Below are 19,366 nucleotides of genomic sequence, written 5' to 3'. Positions count from 1 at the left end.
CTGGCAGTGTTCCCGTGCACTCACAGGTCACAGCCACAGAGAGGGTGACTCCATTCTCTCTGTACAGCAGAGGACACCAAAGCAAGGCCAAGGGCACAGCCAAAGCACTCCCTGTGTCACCAGCCCCCAGCACCCCTGAACATCCCTTTAATAAGCAGATGCTTGGTGCTTTCAGCCCCAGAGGCCCTGCGTGGTTTGATCCAGCTCAGCTGCTGCTGCAGAACGCCTCCGTGCCTGCTGTGGGTGGGAATTTCTCGGCGCTGGCAGAGCTGTGGAGGTGTGAGGCCAGGCGTGGGAAAGGGAAGCGTGGGGTCAGCTGCCACTTGGCTGGGAAGCAAATGTCTGTCCAGAGCAGCAGCCAGGGCTCGGGCTTCAGCAGGAGAGACATCACCTGCCTGGAGAAGAGAGGCAATCTCTGCCTTGTCCCTGAATTTGCACTTTGTGTACGTCCATTATTTCTACCTGGGGGAGAACCACTGCTTCCTACATCCTCGCTGCTGCCAAGAAAGCAGAACCACAGCTCCCAGGACTTTATACCAGGTGAAATCACCAGCTACAGCCCAGTGTGCCCCAAGTGTGTCCAGGAGGCTCATGCCAGTGGCTCTCACTGTGCAACAGCCATCCTGGGATTTGCTCAGGAAGGTGTCTGGAGGCCATGGGGCAACCCTCTGCCTGGAAAAACAGAGCTGGAACACCAGCCCTGGCTGCCCAGACATCCTGCTCTTGCCCAATGACACTGATGAAACAAGGTCAAGTGCCCTCTGCGTCACCGCCGTGGGCACTGTCCTGCAGCCTTGTGACACCCCTGCCCACCCTGCCCAGGGTCAGTTCCAGTTTCAGCAGGAGCAGCAGAGGCCAGCAGCCAACCCTCTGAAACCCCAGAGAGCAAACCCCACCTGCGGCCTCAGAACCACCCCTGCTCCAGCCCAGCCTTCAGCACTGCCAGCCCAGCCTCATCCTCTTCACTCCTTTTCCTTTTTTCTTTCTTTTTCCTTTAAGTGCCAGCTTTCTTGTCCTCTCCCCCTGCCCCTGCAGGGCAGGAGATTCCCCAGCTCACCCAGGCTGGGGCACACAGGACCCCTCAGGTTCAGCACCAGGACACCCTGGGAGAAGACACCAGCTCCTGCTCTCACTCAAGCAACGGGACCAAGCCTTGGCTGCAGCACCCATGGAAATCCAGATGTTCATCCCAGGACCATGCCGGAAGCCAGGTGTCCCAGGGCTAATCCTGACCACCCCACCTGCCTGCCTCCCCTGTAGACCCCCAGGCTTTGCCACTGCACCCCTGCTGGGATTCCATGTGCCTCCAGTGCAGTGGGATAGGAAGTGGCTGAGCCCCTGGGAAGGTCCCCCGAGCTGCTGAAGCTGTTCCCAGCCCTGCCGTTAACGTTTGCTCTGCTTGTAACTGGCACGGGGTGACAAGTGCCCTGTGCTGATAAGGGTTCTGCAAACAGCCAGGCCAGTGCCCACGTGGCACGGGGACCTGTCAATGATTAACCCAGCAGGTGCAGGGGACAGCAGCAGGCTGGGGACACGGCCACCCATGGGTGTCACAGTACCCAGAGGCAGAGGACACATGGGGACCCACTAAAAGCCACATCCTGTAGGATCAGGGTCACACCTGCATCAGCAGGGAGAGGGTGATGAGCCTGGAATGGGCAGAGTGAGGCCAGCACAGCTCCACACTAACAATGCTCCTCCTGCAGGACATGCAGGTAACACACCCAGTGAATCAGAAGGCAAACAGATAACAAAAATCCAGAAGCCATCACCAGAAGAGCACTAAAAAAGTGTCCTTTTACTGGAAGTGCAGGGACAGACCCTGTCTCTTTAAATCCCCGGCAGCCTGGAAAGGTTCCCATGTTGCCGAGGTGCCTCTGCAAATGGCAGGAGCCAAAGGGCCAGAGCAGCTCAATCATTAACCTGCCGAGACCCCCGGCCTCGCTGGAATGTGCCACCGCCAGAGCTCTGCTCAAGGGCTCACAGGAGCTCCTCTGCCCCGGCCACCAGCCCCTGGAGGCTCCAGCCACTTTCCAGCACAGCTTTCCTCCAGACACCTCTGTCACACGTCCCAGCAGGGATGGAACACCATGGGCAAGAAGGGAAGTTGAGAAATAAGAAATCCCAAGTTCCAGGGGGATGTTCCCATGCTCAGTAAACCTGTGACATGGTTTGGGGAGCTGTTACTCCCCGTGACTCCTCTTGCCTTGGAGTACCATTGCTGCTGCAGCAGGACCAGCATGGGCACGCCATGGGATGGGAAGACTGGCAGGGCAACAGCATATCAGCTTTTACAGCCCCCATGCCACTTCTAAAGCTTTTTACATGCACAAAAACAGCTCAGCTTTCATCCCTGGGCTCTGGTAATCCTTGTCACCAAATCAAATGGGAAGAAGGGATGGAGCAACATCTCTGCTATGAGGCTGGGGGGAGGAAAGGAGACCCTCGTGTTAGGGGATGCTCTGAGCCCTGGTCCCACCATACCACAGGACCCTCAGCTCCCCATGCATCAGGGCCACAGCGACCACTCCAAAGGCATTCCATTCCCCGCAGGCCCTGCCTGAATTTGGGGATTAAACTCCCACAGACACCAAATGCAAAAGCCCTTCCAAAGCCACACTGAGGGCAAAGGCAAACCCCAAACCCCTGCAACAGGCAAACTCTCTCAGGCTTTTCAGGGGGTGATCACTTGAAGGAAGGAGTCTTCGTTCCTCGGCACTGCCTGCACCCTTCAGTGCCAGCCAACTTCCAGGCTTGGTCCTTCTGCCCAAAGTCACGCAGCAGCCTCAGCATGCCCTCGGGGAAAGGGCGACCTTTTGTTCCCCCACTCACTTCAATTGACTTTGAGAACCTTCAAATCTTTTTGAAATTAGTACAAAACCAAAGGGAAGTACTGACGTGCCCTTGGGCACAACCACATTTTGTTCTCTTACGAAACTGAAGCGCTGGCAGCCTGTCCTGTGAACACACACTGGGGTTTGGGCACTGGAGGCGATGCAGACAAGGAATTCTCAACGGAAGCACGGCTGGATTTATGCACTCAGTCTTTTATCAGAAAAGGATTTCTTGGAGGAAGTGCGAGCACATGGCAGGAACATGAGCTGCTCCTCAGAAGGAGCTTTGATACCTGCTCCGTCCTGGAACTTCGTGTTTTGCCACACACAGAAAAGACTGACAAGCTGTCAGGATAAGGGTGGGAGCTGATTTTTCCCCTGCAAGAATGGAGGGAGACTGATGGGATGCGAGCTGATCCCTGGGCCCTGCTCCTGTTGGCACACGCGTGCCAAGAGCAGCAAGGGGTGACTGCACTCCACCTCCTCAGCTGGGCTTTGGTGAGAGTGCAAACAGAAAAAGGCACAGCCATCGATAACAGTTCACGTATCCAAGTGGAAAAGAGTGTGGATTTCTGCCAAAAATTCACGATATGCACTCCAACACCCAGGGACTGTACAAAGGTCTTTAAGTAGAAGAGGCTCTGCTGCCCTCGGCACACAGAGCATTTCAGAACACAAACCACAAATCCAAACACACAAAGAGCTGGTGTTTGAGCTCGGCACATCAAAGAGCCCCTGAGGAAGCAGCCTCTCACCTTGGCAGCACACTTCCCCAGCGTGACAAATGACACACGCACAGCAAACCCACTCCTCCCTACCAACGACAAAGGGCTCCAGAGGAGCCAACCTGCTGCAAACGTGCCCAGGGCACTGGAAGCCAGCACTTAGAGCCCAGCCTCCCCCACTGCAGGGAGAGGGCCTGATCCGGAGCTTTCCGGAAAGCAAATCCGTGCTTTCCCAGCCACAGGCTACCTGCACTAATCCCAGGCAGAGGAGGTGAGGAGGAGCCCTGGGGAAGGGCAGGTGGCCCAAACCCCGCATCCCTCCTGAGCCCTGCCAGCCGTGTGAGGGTCAGCGCGGCCGATCCGCGGCAGAACGGGCCAAACCCCAACCGGCCGCTCCACAGGCAGATTCTCACCCGGATTCCCGCCTCACACACGGCTGTGACTCAGCCCGGGAGGACAGAGGGGGATCCAGTTATTGCACGAGGCTGTCAGGAGCTGCATACCAGCTCCAAGCTCCTCATGCTCCCCACCTGCAGCGACAGCCACCTCCTCCAGGCACCGAGTCCGGCCCAACACGGACACCCGTGCCAGAGCACGCCCATCCCACCTGGGGCATCCTGGTGCTGCTGGAGACAGCGGGGCTGAGCAGATTTCTCTGGAGCCACAGGTGAACCACAGAATCTATTCAGGTTAGAAAACCCCCTGTGACCACCGAGCCCAAGTGTTCCCCCAGAAGTGCCAAGGCCACCTCTAACCCACGTCCCCAAATGCCACAGCTCCACAGCTGTTAAACCCCTCCAGGGACAGTGACTCCTTGGGCAGCCTGTGCCACGGCTGGACAGTCCTTTCAGAGAAAAAAATGTTCCTAATACCCAACTAAACCTTCCGTGGCACAACTTGAGGCCACTGTATCTCTCCGTCACCTCCTGTCGACTCACTCCACCACACACTGCAAGTGATTTCAGCAAGAGCTGCAAGTGATTTCAGGAAGGGATTCTGCCACGCTTGTGCAACAGTCGGAGCACAGCCCAAAGACGGCAGATCGCTGAGTGCTTTCCCCCAGACCCCAGCTCCTCCTCTGCACTGCCCCCCCGCACCCAGCCGCAGGTTCCCCATTTACCTTGTGGCTGTGCCCCGTCCAGCCGCGCTCTCGGGGGACCTGTCGAGGGACGGGGAGGACAGAGGGCTCTGGAGGAGATGGAGGGCGCAGGGGGAAAGCGGTGGCCGGGCCGCCGCGGGCAGCGGGCGGGCTCGGCAGTGCCAGCCGGCGCTCCGGCTGTTGTCGGTGTGAGCGGCAGGTGCGGGGCTGTGCCGTGGGCCCGCCCGCGATCCGCCTCCCCATCGCCGGGATCCGGCCCCCATCGCCGGGATCCGGCCTCCATCCCCGGGATCCGCCTCCCCATGCCCGCACTGCCCGCCCCGGGATCCGCCCGCCGCCCCCGGCCCCGCCCCGCGCCCGCAGCCCCGGCCCCGAGCTGCAGCGGCGGGGGCTCCCCGGGGCCGCATCGGCCGGTGCTGGGGAAGGCGCTGCCGCGACCGAGGAGGGACATGGAGATGGAACCTGGAACCTCCTGTAACCCCTCTGCCAGGGAGCCAGGCTGGGAGAGCTGGGGGTGTTCGCCTGGAGGAGGCTCCAGGGAGACCTTAGAGACCCAGCCAGTGCCTAAAGAGGCTCCAAGAGAGCTTGGGGCAAGGGATGGAGGGACAGAACAAGGGGGAATGGCTTTTTACTGAAAAAGAGAAGGGTTAGGTGGGGTGAAATTATTCCCTGTGAGGGTGGTGAGGCCCTGGCACAGGGTGCCCAGAGAAGCTGTGGCTGCTCCTTCCCTGGAAGTGTCCAGGGCCAGGCTGGATGGGGCTTGGAGCAACCTGGGACAGTGGAAGGTGTCCTTGCCCATGGCAGAGGAGGGAATGAGATGAACTTTCAGGTCCCTTCCCACTCAAAGCATTCTGCTATTCTGTGCCATGTGGAACCCAGTGGAACCCCAAACCCCATCCATGTCCCGCAGTGCCCCAGGCCCCTGTGCCCCCCCAGCTCATCCGTGCCTCCCCCTCCACTCCCAGACTGGCAGCAGCAACTGCAGGGCCTGGCCTGGCCCGTGGGGCTGCAGGATGGGGACACCAACAGCTGCCACCTCCCCGCAGGGCTGAGGATGCAGAGGGATCCCTCAGGCTGTTCCCCTCCACAAAGAGGAGCCCCAGGACAATTTCTGGACACACCTGGCTGTCCCCAGCTCTCCCTGTGGGTCAGAGCCAGCAGATGGAACAGCTGGGGTGGAAGCCACAGGAGGGCATTGAGAGGAGCACTGGGGCTGCTCACAGGGGCTCATGTCCCCAAAAATCCCCTTGCACTGCTCTGTAGTTACTATTTCAAGAGCACAGAGTGAGGAGCTCACATGGCACACCTGGCTCTGGATCACACACTCCTGTCACACCAGAGGGGCACAGCCACAGGTGATTTGCAAGAGGGGAAAATGGTGCTTAAAATGGACTTGAAGGATGAAATTTTTGTGAGTAATGAGAGGTGAAAGGGCTGGAGGTCAGGAAGCACTAGCCTGAGCATGGAGGCAGAGGCAGAGGATGAGATGGAGGCAGGCAATTATCTGGGGTGGGATGACCAGAAAAGCAGAAGAGAGACCAGGTAGTTTGCAGGGATGCCATAAACCACCTTTCCTCTGGAAATCACTGCTTGGAGGGACGCCCAAGCTCCCAGCACAGGAGAATCAAGTTAAAAAACAGGATTTTTCCCCATTGTTTTCAGAGTCTGAGAGGCACATCTCCTTCCTTCCTTCCCAAGCTCCCGACTCTCCTCCCACCACCCTCTGCCCTGCCGCAGCCCCCCCTGCCCTGCTCTCCCCGCGGAGGGAAGGGACTCAGCACAGGCTGCTCAATGCGCCTCTTGTCGGCTACAAACTCCTCCCGCAGCTTTGTGCGTGAGAGCTCCTCGCCAGCTGGACCCGAGCGGCGGGCAGGGGGTGGCAGGGGGTGACAGCAGGCAGCCGGTGCCCCCCGGGGTCAGCCCCAGCCAAGGGACAAGCTGTTGGTCGGGGTGGGATCACTGGAAGGCCATTTAGGCTGGGAGCACCCGCGGGCAGAGGAGGGGTCGGGGGGATCTGGGTGTCAGGACCCAGCCGAGCCTTGACCCCCACAAGTTCGGCTCCCCGGCTGATGGGGAGGGGACAAAAAGGGACAGAGGGCGAGCAGAGGCTCTGGGAACCCTTCGGGTGCGGAGCCTGGAGTGCTGACTGACCCCAAAGCCAGCACCCCGGGGACAGCCGGGATGGTTGTTTCACCCGGGTGGCCCCAGCACGGTGCGGCCACTGGAAAAGCGCCGGGCTCAGAGGTTTCAGGCATTTTTCCGCTCGTTCCTTGCGTGAAGCAGGAACAAGGGAGGGTGTGGAGGCAGGAGCAGGAAATCTCGCGGAGACGCTGAGCTGGAAAGCGGCGGCGGGGGCAGCGCGGGGCGGCCGCTCCCAGGCGGGGCCCGGGGGTCCCAAAGCGCGATCCCCCCCGGCCCCGCGGGACACGGATCCTCTGCTACCCCCGGAAACCCCCGGAAGGGTCACAGCAAGGAAACGGCAGAAAAGGACAAAAACCGACTCCGAATCCACGGGAAAAACACATTTGCTCCAGCAGGGAACCCCCCGTAGAAGGGGAACCCAGGCGCCCCCCGGACACAGCCGGCTCCAGCACAGCACGGCCTTTTCACTGCTGCTCTTTTCCAACAACCCGAATAAATGGGGGGAAAAAAAGGTTACAGTTTTCTTTCGGGCATATAAATACAAACAGAGCCCCAAAAGGCACCCATAGGCAATGAGGTCTGGGGCATGAGTGTCACATCCAGCTGCCAGGGGATTCCTGCCCTGCTAATGCATTGGCTCCTGTTTTTCCACTGCTGTGGATGGAGAACGGGAGAAACTCTGTTATTTTCTCATGAAGGGTGCCACCCCCTGGCAGAGCTGGCCCGGCCTCTATTGGCACCCTTGCCCACCTTGGGATGCCCCATTTATCTCTGTCCAGCTGCCCTAGGGCAGTACACCTGTTGGCTTTTCCCAATCCCCAGCCCTAAAAGCATCACTCAGGTGCTGCCACTGCAGCCCTTCCAACAACAGGGTACCCAACAAATCCCACAAGGAGCCCCAGGCCCACAGGGCATCCCTAACACCCCTGAAAACAGTGGACCTGCAGCACAGAGAGCCCAGAAACCACCCTTGCCCATCCACCGGGAGCTTCCAGGACCACAGGGATGTTTCAGCCCTGGCCTCACACCAGCAGGAAGGGAGCAAACTAGCTCCAGCCAAGAGGAGGATGGCTTCAATGTCCTTCATGAGAGGAAAATCAGGGGAAAGAGGTCGACTGACACACCCAAAATGGCAGCTGGAGCCGTGCTGCCAGCTGCACGAACACAGCAGGCAGGATCTCAGCAGTGCTGAATTCCCCGGCTTCCAAAGGAGGAGGGCGAGAGGGAGGAAAAGAGAAGCTCAGAGACACACACAACAGCATCATTCATGGAGCTGGGTTTGTGCAACAAGGGTCCTGTGTCTGGCTTGGAGCTCCGGCCAATTAAAACAGCAGCCACAGATCTGGGAGAAACAGCAGGAATTTATCCGAGGAATCCGGATTATGTGGCCACTGCTGGAGCAGAGCAGAAAGCCCCCAGCTCCTGGAAGGCAAAACGCTGGCAAGTGATGAGCAACCAGCTCCATTATCCAACTGTTCCTGCCTCACCCACCCGAGTCAGAGCTTCCTCTCACCACATCAGGGGTGGGGGGATTGCTGCTGCTGCTCCTGCCTCCAGACAGGCCCACCAAGAGGAGGGTGAGGACCCTGCTCCCCAGCCCACACGGGGACCTGGCTGAGCAGGCAGGGGCACGAGGAGCTGCAGGGCTGCTCGGGGGGCACATGGCAAGGCAAGTGGGCTGTGGTCCCAAAGATAAGGGCAGTGCCTTGCACGACTAAGACAAACGTGGTTTTCCATTCTGGTCCATCCTTGGAAGCATGCACGGGGTCATCAGCATGTGTGAAAAGAGACAGGATGCTGAGCAATCTTGTGAAAATCTTCCCTGGCAGGGCTGGCTCCTGGGAGCAACCACAGACCCTCCAGGAGACCCTAGAGAGGATCTGTGCTCCCTGCTCTCATTGGATGATCCCAGAACAATCTCCTGTCCCCTGCAGGAGAGGCTGTCCCCCCTGATCCATGAGGCAAACAGCCCCTGGCCACAACTTGCCACATGTGCCAGCTCTGAGCTGGGCAATGTCACTGGCACGGGGTCTTGACAGTGGGAGATCTTTAGGGAACTCCACTTCCCCCTCGCCTGCAACAAATTAAGCCTATCTTCTCATCCCTGAGGAACAGCCCCTATCCACCCAGCGTGATTTGGGCCATTCTTGAAGGGATCATTTATCAGCAGAAAGAATGAGTCTCCAGGTGTGAGGTGGAATTGTTCACTAAGCATCACAGCCGACTGAGAAACAAGGCGGCAGCAGCTCCTCCTTCACACAACCCAAAATAAATGGCTTTCAAGATCATTACCCACACCCTGTTATCACAGGCATCTTTACAAGCCACATCAAACCAGTTTTAGCACCGGAGTCCCAAATGAACAAAAACTTCCTTAAGCATTTTCACAGCCTTGACAAGATGACTGATACAAGCATCATTAAAACATTATCAAATACAAAATAATGCTCTTCCTTTGATGAAAAGTGGTAGTCCTTTTCACCTGACCGACCCTCGGGCGGATGATTTGCTTTACCAGTGGGCTCAGAACAGTCCCCGCCTCGGTTTTGGGACCGGCATCACTCAGACTCGACAGACAGCCGGGCACGGCCCAGAACGCCACTAAAAACGCTCGGGTTCGGACGGAAAGCAGAGCCCGCGCCCCTCAGCCGCATCCCCTGTCTACGCTATGCCCTGTGTGCCCGCCGCACTGACACGGACGGAGCCCACCCTGCGCCAGCCCCGTCCCTCTCCCGCCGCGCTCCGAACGCGACGTTCCCGCTCGCGGCGCTGCCCCGCACCGGGCTGGCCCCGCACCCGGGCCCGCACTCACCTGCCCGCCCTCGCCGCCTCCCCCCGCACGGAGCCGCGGCCGCGGCGCGGCGGAGCCGCAGCCCCAGGGAGCGCCCGGAGCTCCGGCGCGGAGCCGCGACCCCGGCCCCGTCCCGGCGACCCATCGCTGCTCCGGCGGGACGGGCGAGCTGCGGCTCCTCCCCCGCCCGGGGGGCACGGGACCGCGGCCGCTCCCGGGGAACGCCCGCCCCCCTTCCGCCCGTTCCCCGCAGCCCCGGCGGAGCCTCCCCGGCCGAGGAAGCCGCTCGCCCCGGTGGACGCTCCCCCCGCCGGGGCCCGCAGCATCCCCGGACGCGTCACCTGGGAGCCCGCCCAGCCCCTTCCCCCCGGCTCGGGCATCGCCAGGGGCCGAGGTGAAGGTGATGCTGAGCCACGTGCTCCACCTGCGCCCTCCCAAAACTGAGTCACCCCCGTTCCGCTGCGCCTCCGCTCCCGGGGGCGGGCGGATGTTCAAAGCCCTGCGGACGCGCCGGGCAGGGCTCAGGGGCTCTTCATTAAGAAGGGAAGGAATTAACGTGATCAGACTGGTCTGCCAATACCTCACACTGCTTTTCCCCCATCTGACCTCTCGGGCTTTGAAAACTAACTCCCGAGAGCATCACGCAACCCCAGGAGGCTCCCACAGCCCCATGCCTGCTCCCTTTGCACCACCTTTACCCAGAGAACTGAAGGGCTACTTCAGGCACCTTCAGGCTCAGGATTACCTTCCTCTGCACGTTAAGGCAGTTTGCATGTCAAAGTTCTGACCAAAGAAAACCATTACCCAGCCAAACCTTTCTGCCAGTTTCCAGTGTATTTTCTCATGATAATTTCAGGGAAATGACCACACTGGGAACTTCCTTCTCGCTCCTTTCAGTCTCATGCAAACCACCCGAAGATGCAGATAGAAATGTACTTTCCTGCCTGCAGGTACTTTCCAGTCAGTCCCAATCGCTCCTTGCTGCCATGGGAAAAACTTGGCGAGGCTCTGGGTGAGAGGTGGCTAAAGGGGCCTTTTCCCAGCTGGTTCCCTGCACTTCCCACGTGCTCTGAAACTCACCAACACATAAAAACCTTCTCTCTAACCCAGGCTCTTCCTTTCTGGCCTTCAAAGAAAATCCCCCAACCTGTGAGCGGATCCTGCTGTCCAGAGGGGGGAATCTGTATTTTGTTAGCTACAGGAAATGGGAAAACTTCCAGCCCTGGAATTAAAGCCCAGAAGGAAGGAGCTGAGCTGGGGGAGGGGTCTGTGTCACTGCAGCAGTCATCAGGGGGTCAAAGCTACAAACATTTTACAGGCAGAGGGACACAAGAATGAGAACTGGTGATTCACCAGCCAAGCCTGAGCCCAGGAGGGCAGGGAAGAGGAAGAGGAAGGAGCAGCACAGAATCCCCTCATCACATGTCCCACCAAAACCACAAATAATCACATTCGGTTCAGCTTTTCTACTTCCCAGCGCTCTGACCCACGCCCAGCCCCATGACTGCCTTTTCCACCATGTAAGAGCAGCAGTTTCTCGAGGAGCTCCAGAAGTTCCCAGAAAGGGTTCCTGCTGCCACATCCAGCATCCCACTCACTCCATGGGTCCCCTCTGATCTCCCTGGCTGGCTCTGATGCCACAGCCAGAGCACGGCCCCAGTGCCAAGAGCAGCGGCCTCTGCACACCCACAGATCCCAGGACCTGCCAGCCCCCAGCCCCTCTCCCTTCCAACACATTCAGACAATGACAAAACCAGATCCCAGTCTCTGCTTCTCCCCCCAGACCCAGGGAACCACAGTCATGGGCTCAGGTCAGGTGAGGAACACGGCCTCGTGCTCAGGCCACAAGCCCACCGAGCCAGTGCAGGAGATTTTTGTGCAAGGAGAGAAGAACAGCTCAGCTGTGACAACACATCAACAACAGCTAAATTTAGCAGGTTATTTTCGGTGATCCAGATGCTGGGTAAATACAACCTTATTATTTCATGCAGGGGCAAAAGTTCAGCCGAGTCCCTTGTGCTGCTTTTCCCTGTTAGTTCACCACATCCAGCCACAGGAGCCCACCCTGAAATGCTGCAATGTCACCACTGTGACACCACTGTCTGGCTGTGCTGGCAGGAGCCACCAGCTCCGTCCCTGTCCTTGAGCAGCCAGAGGAGCCACTGCTCTGTGACATGGGCAGAGCACCTCCCAATCCCTTTTGGAGGGGCCTGGGGCTGCTGTTGGTAGGAATTTATTCTGAGGATGCAGTTTTCAGGTGCATGGCCAGGCTGTGAGCCTTTCCTTTCTTCAAGCTTTTCCTTTCTGCTCAGTCCAGAACAATACATGGGAAGTGAATGCTGGAGAGGAAACAAAGGGTTAGGAAATCCATGGAAACCTGACCCAGCTGGGATTGTTCCAGTGGTTCAGTCTGGGGCTGTGCAGGGGCTCTGTGTCCCATGCAGTCAAGGGGACTGCAAGGTGGGCCAGGGAGGGCTTTGATGCAAGGCAGGGCAGCAGGAGGGAGAGTAGGGACACAGGAGTCCCCCTGTGCTCCACAGCTGGAACATCACCTCCAAGAAGGCAGATGAAATCCAAGTTGTTTTCCACCATCACTGCCGCAGGGGCTGCCATGGCATACCCAGGTGTTTTAATGACCTCACCCTCCCAAAGTTCAGGGAAGGGGCCGTGGCAGCACAACCACAGCTCCAAACAGGGGGTTGGGAGTGGGTCTGTCCTTGCCTGGAAAGCAGCTCAGGGAGTTTGCCAGGTGTGCTGGGAGAGCAGCAGTGCTGAAGGGGGAAAGTCAGAGACAACTCTGGGAATTGATGGAAGAGACACTTTGCCAAGAGCTGCTGGGATAAAGCCAAACCATCTCCACCCTGCCTTGTGCCACTGTGTTGGGAGCTGAGGTCCCCGTGCCACCCATCCAAGGCGACTGAAAATCATCATAAGGGAAGGGAATGGTGTCCCCAAGCCCATGGCCTGAATGCCCCCTTTGTTTGAGCATCTTCTGGGGACAATGAGTGAAGAGGACAGCAGGCACCTGCCTTGGCCCTTTCCCAGTGGAGGGCACAACCTCCCTGCAGGCTTGCTGTTGTCCAGTGTAATCCATGGGAAAAGGAGAACTGCAGCCTGCCCCAGGCACTGTGCTGCTGCAGGTCACAGTGACACCAGGAGCTGCTATGGCCCCATCATCACATCAAGTCACAGGTGACAAATCCCACAGTGAGAAACTGCAGCTGCTTAGGACACGAGGCTCCTGCTCAGGACATGAAGCTCCTGCTCCTCCTGCCCCCAGAGCCCATGGCCACCCAGCATCCCTCCAGCAGCCAGAGCTGGGACAGGGACATGTGACAGGCAGGTGTCAGCTGGGGTCATGTGAGTGTCATTGAGCCTTCATCAGGAGAGACCTGGATTCTCCAGGCAGTTTTAACCAAGGGGAAAAAAAACCTATAAACATTTTTTTGCCCCGAAATCCCAGTCACAGCGTGATCCATAGGAGCCTTTCCTGCCCCTTCCCTTCCACAGGGCTCTTTAACTCTCTTGACTTTTATGTTCTTAATCTCTCCCATGCAAGGGCCAGAGACCACCCAAGACACCTCTGGGGCTCTCTCACAAAGCACCTTTTGTTACCCAGAGCTCTCCTGTGCTCTGGGCTCTCACCAGCCAGACTCAGAGCTCACTTCACCCTTATGTGCCTGAAAACAAGAGGCCCTCAGTGCATCCCCCTTCGGGCAGGGAACTGCCTGGAGATCCCCAGGCACATCCCACAGGCTCCCTGCATGGTGGGTTTCCCTTTCCATGGTGCCAGGGCTCCAGCCAGCAGTGTGGGCAGCTCTACTGCCCCCACCTCCGACACCAGAGCTGCCATCCACGGGGTGTGTCCTGAGCCCTGTGCCCAAAGCAGCAGAGCCACCTCAGCTCCAGGTCCTGCCACTTCCAGGGCCACCAGGGCCACCAGAGCCATGGCCATGGGGCACCCTGTGTAGGATGGGACGGGTTTGACATGGGGGTGTCACTGCACAAAGACCCCCATGGCACCAACAGTGGGATGAGGAAAGGCTCCTCTGCCCCCCTGCCACAGCCCCATCCCCATCCCTGCTTCCTTGTTCCTGCTGGCACACACCTTCCCCTCCTCCTCCTCCTCCTCTTGCTCCCAGAGACCCCCACCAGCCTCCCCAGCACCCACAAACCCCTCATGGCAGGGCAGCCCCATCCCCAGCCTGTGCCCTCACCTCGGCAGAGGTCTGATCAGGGCAGCAGCAGCCGTGCACACCCCCCAGGCTCAGCCTGCAGCTGCACTGCCAGTGCCTCCTGCCCCACAGCCACGGCTGAGACACCCCAGGCACACAAAGCCACGGGCTCCGAGCCAGGGGTGCCCTTCCTGCCCATGGCCCTGCAGTGCCAAGGCTCTGGGGCTCCCCATGGCATTATCTGCTGAGCACAAAGCTGCTCACCACGAAGACAAGAGGACCTGAAAAGGAACCAAGGTCCCTTTGCAAATATTTTCTCTTGAAAATAACGGTTTTGGGGGAAAAATCACACTGCTGGCAGAAGAACCCAGCAAAGGAACATTCCTCTTCCCATGATCCCTGCTCACCTGCCCTTGTTTAACAGCAAGGGCACTCCTGCCCCAAAGATTATTGCTGCAGCTTACCTGCATCTTTTTTATCTTCTAACAACGTGAATTTCTGTGAAAAGAAAGAAAGAAAAAAAAAAACAGAAATAATTTTTAAAATCATTTTGATTCTCACACTTGTGGAATGCTGCCCCTCTCATCTGGGCTCAGTCCCCTGTGCCCAGAAGTGACCTGAGACCAGCAGAGCTGACCTGGAGCTAGAACAAGCAATGATGCTTGGGGCCCTGGCAAAGGCTTCTCCCAAGGGCATCAGCCCACTGGTTGTAAAACACCACTCTCACTCCAAAGGGCCCTGAGCACCGGGCAAAGATGGCAAACCTGGCACCCACGAGCCCAGCTCAAGGGAAGCCACGAGAAATGGGAGAAATGGGATGCAGAGCAGCAGGGCCCGGCAGCACCTGGGACACAGGAGCACTTTGCAGAGTGGAGGAGCTGCAGAAGGCCCCATTCCTGGTGCCGAGGTGAGCCCAGGAGGCTCCCCAGTCCCTCTTTGGGTGCAGACTGAGCCCCTCCAGCGCTGCTGCCCCGCGAACGGGCCGGAGGTGCCGGCGGGATCACGGCAGGAATGCGCCGCAGGACCAGCCCGGCTTTCCCACGGACTCGGGACCCCTCTTCCTGCCGGGGCAGCAGGGCTGAGCTGGCCCAGGGAAGCCAGGCTTAACCATGTCCCTGCTGCTGTGCTTCCCCGGCCCTGCCTGCCCGAGGGGTGCCATCACCAGGGCTGGAGTCATCGCTGGACCTCACAGCGTGGCCGCATCCAGCTCCTCTGGATCCTTTGGCATTGCCCAGTCTGTTCCCACACCTTCCTTTTCCCATGAAATCTTCCACCAGCCACAGATCCACTTCATTTGGCCTGGAAAGCTTTAACCCCACAGACAGAGCCCAGCACGTATCTCCCTGTTCAAGGAATTCCTCAGCAAGGAAGGTGAGAATTCCTTGCCTGTTGGTGGTGAGCAGCTGAGCAGCGCTGGCGTGGGGAGGAGAGCGGGTCCAGGCTGAAGCAGAAGGCTCAGCCCTACGGGAGGCCACTGAAGGCAACCAGGAGGGTGGTGCCCTGGCCAGCTGGGCCACCAGAGCCCACACTGGGCTAAAGAGATGGGCTGAAGGCAGGGGACTGCTGGGTGCTTCCAAGGAGGCTGAAACCCGTGGGCACCAGAGTCTGTGCAGGCCAGGCTGGAGCCATCCCAAGCTGCAGCTGTGCCAGTGGCCATGTAGGACCCGGTGTCACTGTCCGTGCCACCACCAGTATGATGGCAATGCCAACACGCAGCACACAGGGACAAACAGGGTTAATGAGGACAGCTAAGCTCTCCAGAGACAGTGGGGATGAGACAGCAGGGACAAGACAGCCACTAATATTACCAATGAATTTCACAAATGTCATTTTTAGACTCAACTATTTTAAGCATTGCACTGAAAGCCCGAGGGGACAGCGTGCATTCCACATTTATTTCACCACAGCAGATCCACTCACCCAGCACAGCCCGGTGTACACCACTGTATGAAAAGGGATTTTAACACTTTTCCCAATCTGAAACTCCTGAAATTCACACTAAATATAACTCCACAATCTCCCCAGCTCACCTCCCACCACACTGCATGGGCTGGAACACAATAAACCAACAGTGATCAGGAGGAGGCAGGGAGAGTCGTTTGTTATGAAAGTGGCAGATGAAGAATTAAACCCTAAAGACAAATCTCAGATGTCACGCCATGAGAACTGCTGCTGCAGGAAATAAAAAACTGGGGGCCCTTGGCCTTGCTGCTCCTTTGTCATCCTGCTCAAGCTGCCCTGACCCTCCAGGTTGGCCACGGTGCCCCAGCCATGCCACGGGTGACCTGAGCCTCTGGGCTGGGAAGGGCTGGCACGGCAGGCGCCGTACAAGCAGGCACTGCAGGACCCTCCTGGCATGGGCTGACCACCTCGGGGGGCTGAGGGTGCGCACACACACAAAAACACAGACAGACAGACAGACACACAGAGCCCAGCCCGCCGGGCAGAGCCCCCTGCCCGCCCTGCGCTGTCGCTGCCGGGACACGGTGACCCAGGAAAGGGCAGCGGGCGAGCTCAGGGCACAGGGACCAGCGCACCTACACACGGCCCAGCCAAAATCAAACCCTCTCGCGGGCACGACACCCCCCGGAGCAGATGCCGACCCCGCGAAGAAGCCGAGCCCCGCCGGGGACGCGACCCCAGCGCCCCTTGCAGAGGCTCCGCAAAGCGGAGCGCGTCAGCGACCGACACCGCGGGGCAGCGCTGCCCTACCTTGGCTCTTTTGAAGCAAGCCCAGAAGAAGTCCAGCAATGGCATGATGTGCCGGGGGGCCCGGCAGACCCCCCTAGAGCGCGGGGAGAGCCCCCCCCGGCACCCCCATGGCAGCGCTGCGGCGGCGGAGCCGGCAGAGCCCGGTGCGGGCAGCGCGGAGGGAGGAGCGGCAGGCAGCGGCGGAGGCGGGCCAGCATTCAAACCCTGCACCGTTATTCAGTTGGTTGGGAACGGGCTTGGACGCGATAGAAATTCCCTGAAGATTGCGAGTTTTAAACAGCTCCAGGCTTTCCTTCCTGCCTGGAACGCACCCGAGCTGCTCCCGTTCCCAGGCAGTGGGAAGGGGCGAGGGATGACCGACACCCCAGAGCGGGAGAAGGGGGATTTTGGCTGTCAAAGGCACACGTAGGACGTTAGAAACCCAAACCCTGGACTGTTCAGATTGTCACTCCGGTCCTGCCCGAGCCGGCTGGCAGCTCCCGGCGCTCTCCTCTGCAGGCACAAGGTGTACCCAGCCGTGGTGCCATCCCTGGGGGCTCAGGTGCTGCTGGCCTCACCACGGGCACAGCAGAGCAGCGTCACCCAGGGCCAGCCTGCTGGTGGGATCCCAGCAGGGCAAACAACACGGGGGAATCCCCCCAGCCATCAGTATGTCTGAGCCCTTCACTCCAGCTCTTCAGAGCTCCTTATCTGCCTTCTGCAAACATCATTTGTTCACAAGGGCCACAATCAAAGGTCAGGTCACAAACATTTGTGCCAGCCCCCCCCTCACAGCCCCTCGGGCCAGGATTTTTCCTGCAAGCACACAAGAACACCCCACAAACTGGTGATTTGTGTCAGCAGTTCAGAAGGAGCAAGGGCAAGCAGATCCACAGTGATGTCTGCGCTTGCCCTGCTCCCAAGGACCCTTGGTGGCTGTCACCCACCCTGGACTGGCACCAGGCTCTCCAGTGGGATCGTTCCTGCCCACTGCCCATCTCGGGCTGGTGTCAGCTCCACTCTGACAGGACCCGCAGGAGGAACATGAGCCAAAGCACAATGGTTCTGCTCAGGATGTGACACGTCTGTACCCAACCCCCAGCAGCTGGTGCCTGTGGCAGCTGTGTCCAGTGCCACGTGTCAGGGCAGGCCAGGACGGGGTGTGGGGCCCCAAAGCATAAGGATAAGGCAAGCACAAAAAGCAGGAAGGCCACAGCACAGCTGTGTCAGATGTACCTGCCCGGGGAGGATGGCATGAGGCACTGCCAGTATCCAGCAGAGCTGAGCAGCACCAGGGCCCTGGACTGGCAGCAGTGCCCTGGTGGCACTGGCACTGCTCTGCCATGGCCCCAGCAGCAGCTCACAGGCAGCAGCAGTCCCGGCGCCGGCTCCAGCTGCCTCCTTCCATCTCCCCCTCACTCATTCCTCAGCAGGCTCTGGCACCGCTCCCAGCCTTGGCACCAGCTGCAGCTCCTCACCCTGTCCCCTGCATTGCTGGCGTAACTGGGCCAGTAATGTCCCCAGCAGGGCTGGGGACACCAAGGCAGCACAAGCTTTGTACACCACTCTTTTCTCGTCCCTCAAAAACCCAGGGTTGCACAGACAGTCTCACCTCTGTGGCACGCTGCCCACCAGGGTCACCTCTCCCAGCAGGGATTTAAAGCCCAACGCTGCTGCCCACCCTCAGTAACTCACCCACCACTACCTCAAGAGCTGCAGTTTTACCCCAAGGACTTGCAAATAGTCCCCTGCAGGGATGAAGGCAGCTGGGGCACTGCTCACTGCCAGACATCCCCATTCAGCTCGGGCACTGCTGCTCTGGGGCTGAGGCTGCCAGGGGACCACCACCGCAGCCAGGACGCTGAGTGGCCCTGCCAGCGCAGGGTCCTGTGAAAGGCTCTGCCATTGTCATTCCAGGGAGTCCAAGGAGACTCTTCAAAGATTCTGCAGGCTCTGGGACATCAGGGCCTGGGTGAGGCTGAAGGCAGCTGTGACAGGAGGGACTGTCCCTTCAGAGAGGCAGGCACTGCCAGGCTTGGTGGCACTGGGCTCCTCTTCCCATCAGGGGCTCACCCTTCAGCACCATGCGTTGTTCTGGAGCAGGACAGGACCTGCTGCTTCAGCCATAACCCTGCCAGGACCCAGAGAATCACCCCTGCTGGCTCCAGTGGCATCGGGTCCTTCTCCCGCTTCCTCCAGAAGCTAAAAAAGCCAAGCTAGCACAAATAGAAGCAGGCTGTCTCCTTCCCAGGCCTGGGAGACAAACCACAGCGGTTTCTGCATACTTGTGTAGCTTCTTCCTACCCGGTCATCCCAAAAGCATTCCAGTAATGCTTCATCTTGGATCCTTCCTCAGCGTGCCAGGACACTATCCTCGGCAGGAATAGCTCCTGGGGACTGGATCCACGGGGAAGTGGCAGGAGCTGTGCACACCAAATGGGTATTTCTGCTGAGTGGACAGGGGACTGACCCCACTGCTGCATTTGGCTCGTCCCAAAATTCCTAATGTACCCACTCTGCAGACAAGCTTACAGGACAAGCAAAAGCAACATCCATTCATTCTATAAATAAATATGTGTGTGTGCATGCGTGTGTGTGTCACTATCCTCCTCAGACCCACATGAGAACGCATTTTAAACCTGAGTTAATTTTAAGAAGATGATTCTAAGGGAAATGTCACCCTGTAGACATTCACTAAGAGTTGCCCATTGCTGCCCGGAGCCGGGACGGGCACCAGGACGTCACCAACCATCCCCAGCACCGCCACACACATCCCTCCTTCTCCGAAAGTCACGGGACAGGGCCGGTATTTCGGAGGACAGGTACAGCCTCTTCCCACAGCAGATCATTCCCTGGAAGGAGGATCCCGTGTCCAGGGCCGGAGCTATTTCTGTGTGCCCATGAGCTAT

General features: G+C 58.8%; 1 protein-coding gene across 2 annotated transcripts in view; it reads right to left on the bottom strand.

Moving 5' to 3' along the window:
• STARD8 (StAR related lipid transfer domain containing 8) overlaps positions 1-16,590 on the bottom strand; it is a 40,632-nt gene extending 24,042 nt beyond the window's left edge. Inside the window, exons 1-2 of one of the 2 annotated variants that reach the window (XM_084212825.1) lie at positions 16,479-16,590; positions 14,231-14,264 (exon numbers count right to left, since the gene is read on the bottom strand). In XM_084212825.1, coding sequence (XP_084068951.1) covers positions 14,231-14,264; positions 16,479-16,523 — 79 coding nt within the window. In that variant the 5' untranslated portion in view covers positions 16,524-16,590. Of the gene's footprint in view, positions 1-4,679; positions 4,854-14,230; positions 14,265-16,478 lie in introns of those variants that run through there. The other variant, XM_084212827.1, reaches the window with a different exon arrangement.
• Between the last annotated feature and the right edge of the window lie 2,776 nt (positions 16,591-19,366).

This window comes from Fringilla coelebs (assembly GCF_963513975.1).
Source record: "Fringilla coelebs genome assembly, chromosome: 11".
In the NCBI taxonomy this organism is placed as follows: Eukaryota; Metazoa; Chordata; class Aves; order Passeriformes; family Fringillidae; genus Fringilla; species Fringilla coelebs.
Note: the sequence above shows the minus strand (reverse complement) of the source record. Positions and strands in the feature narration are given on the sequence as shown.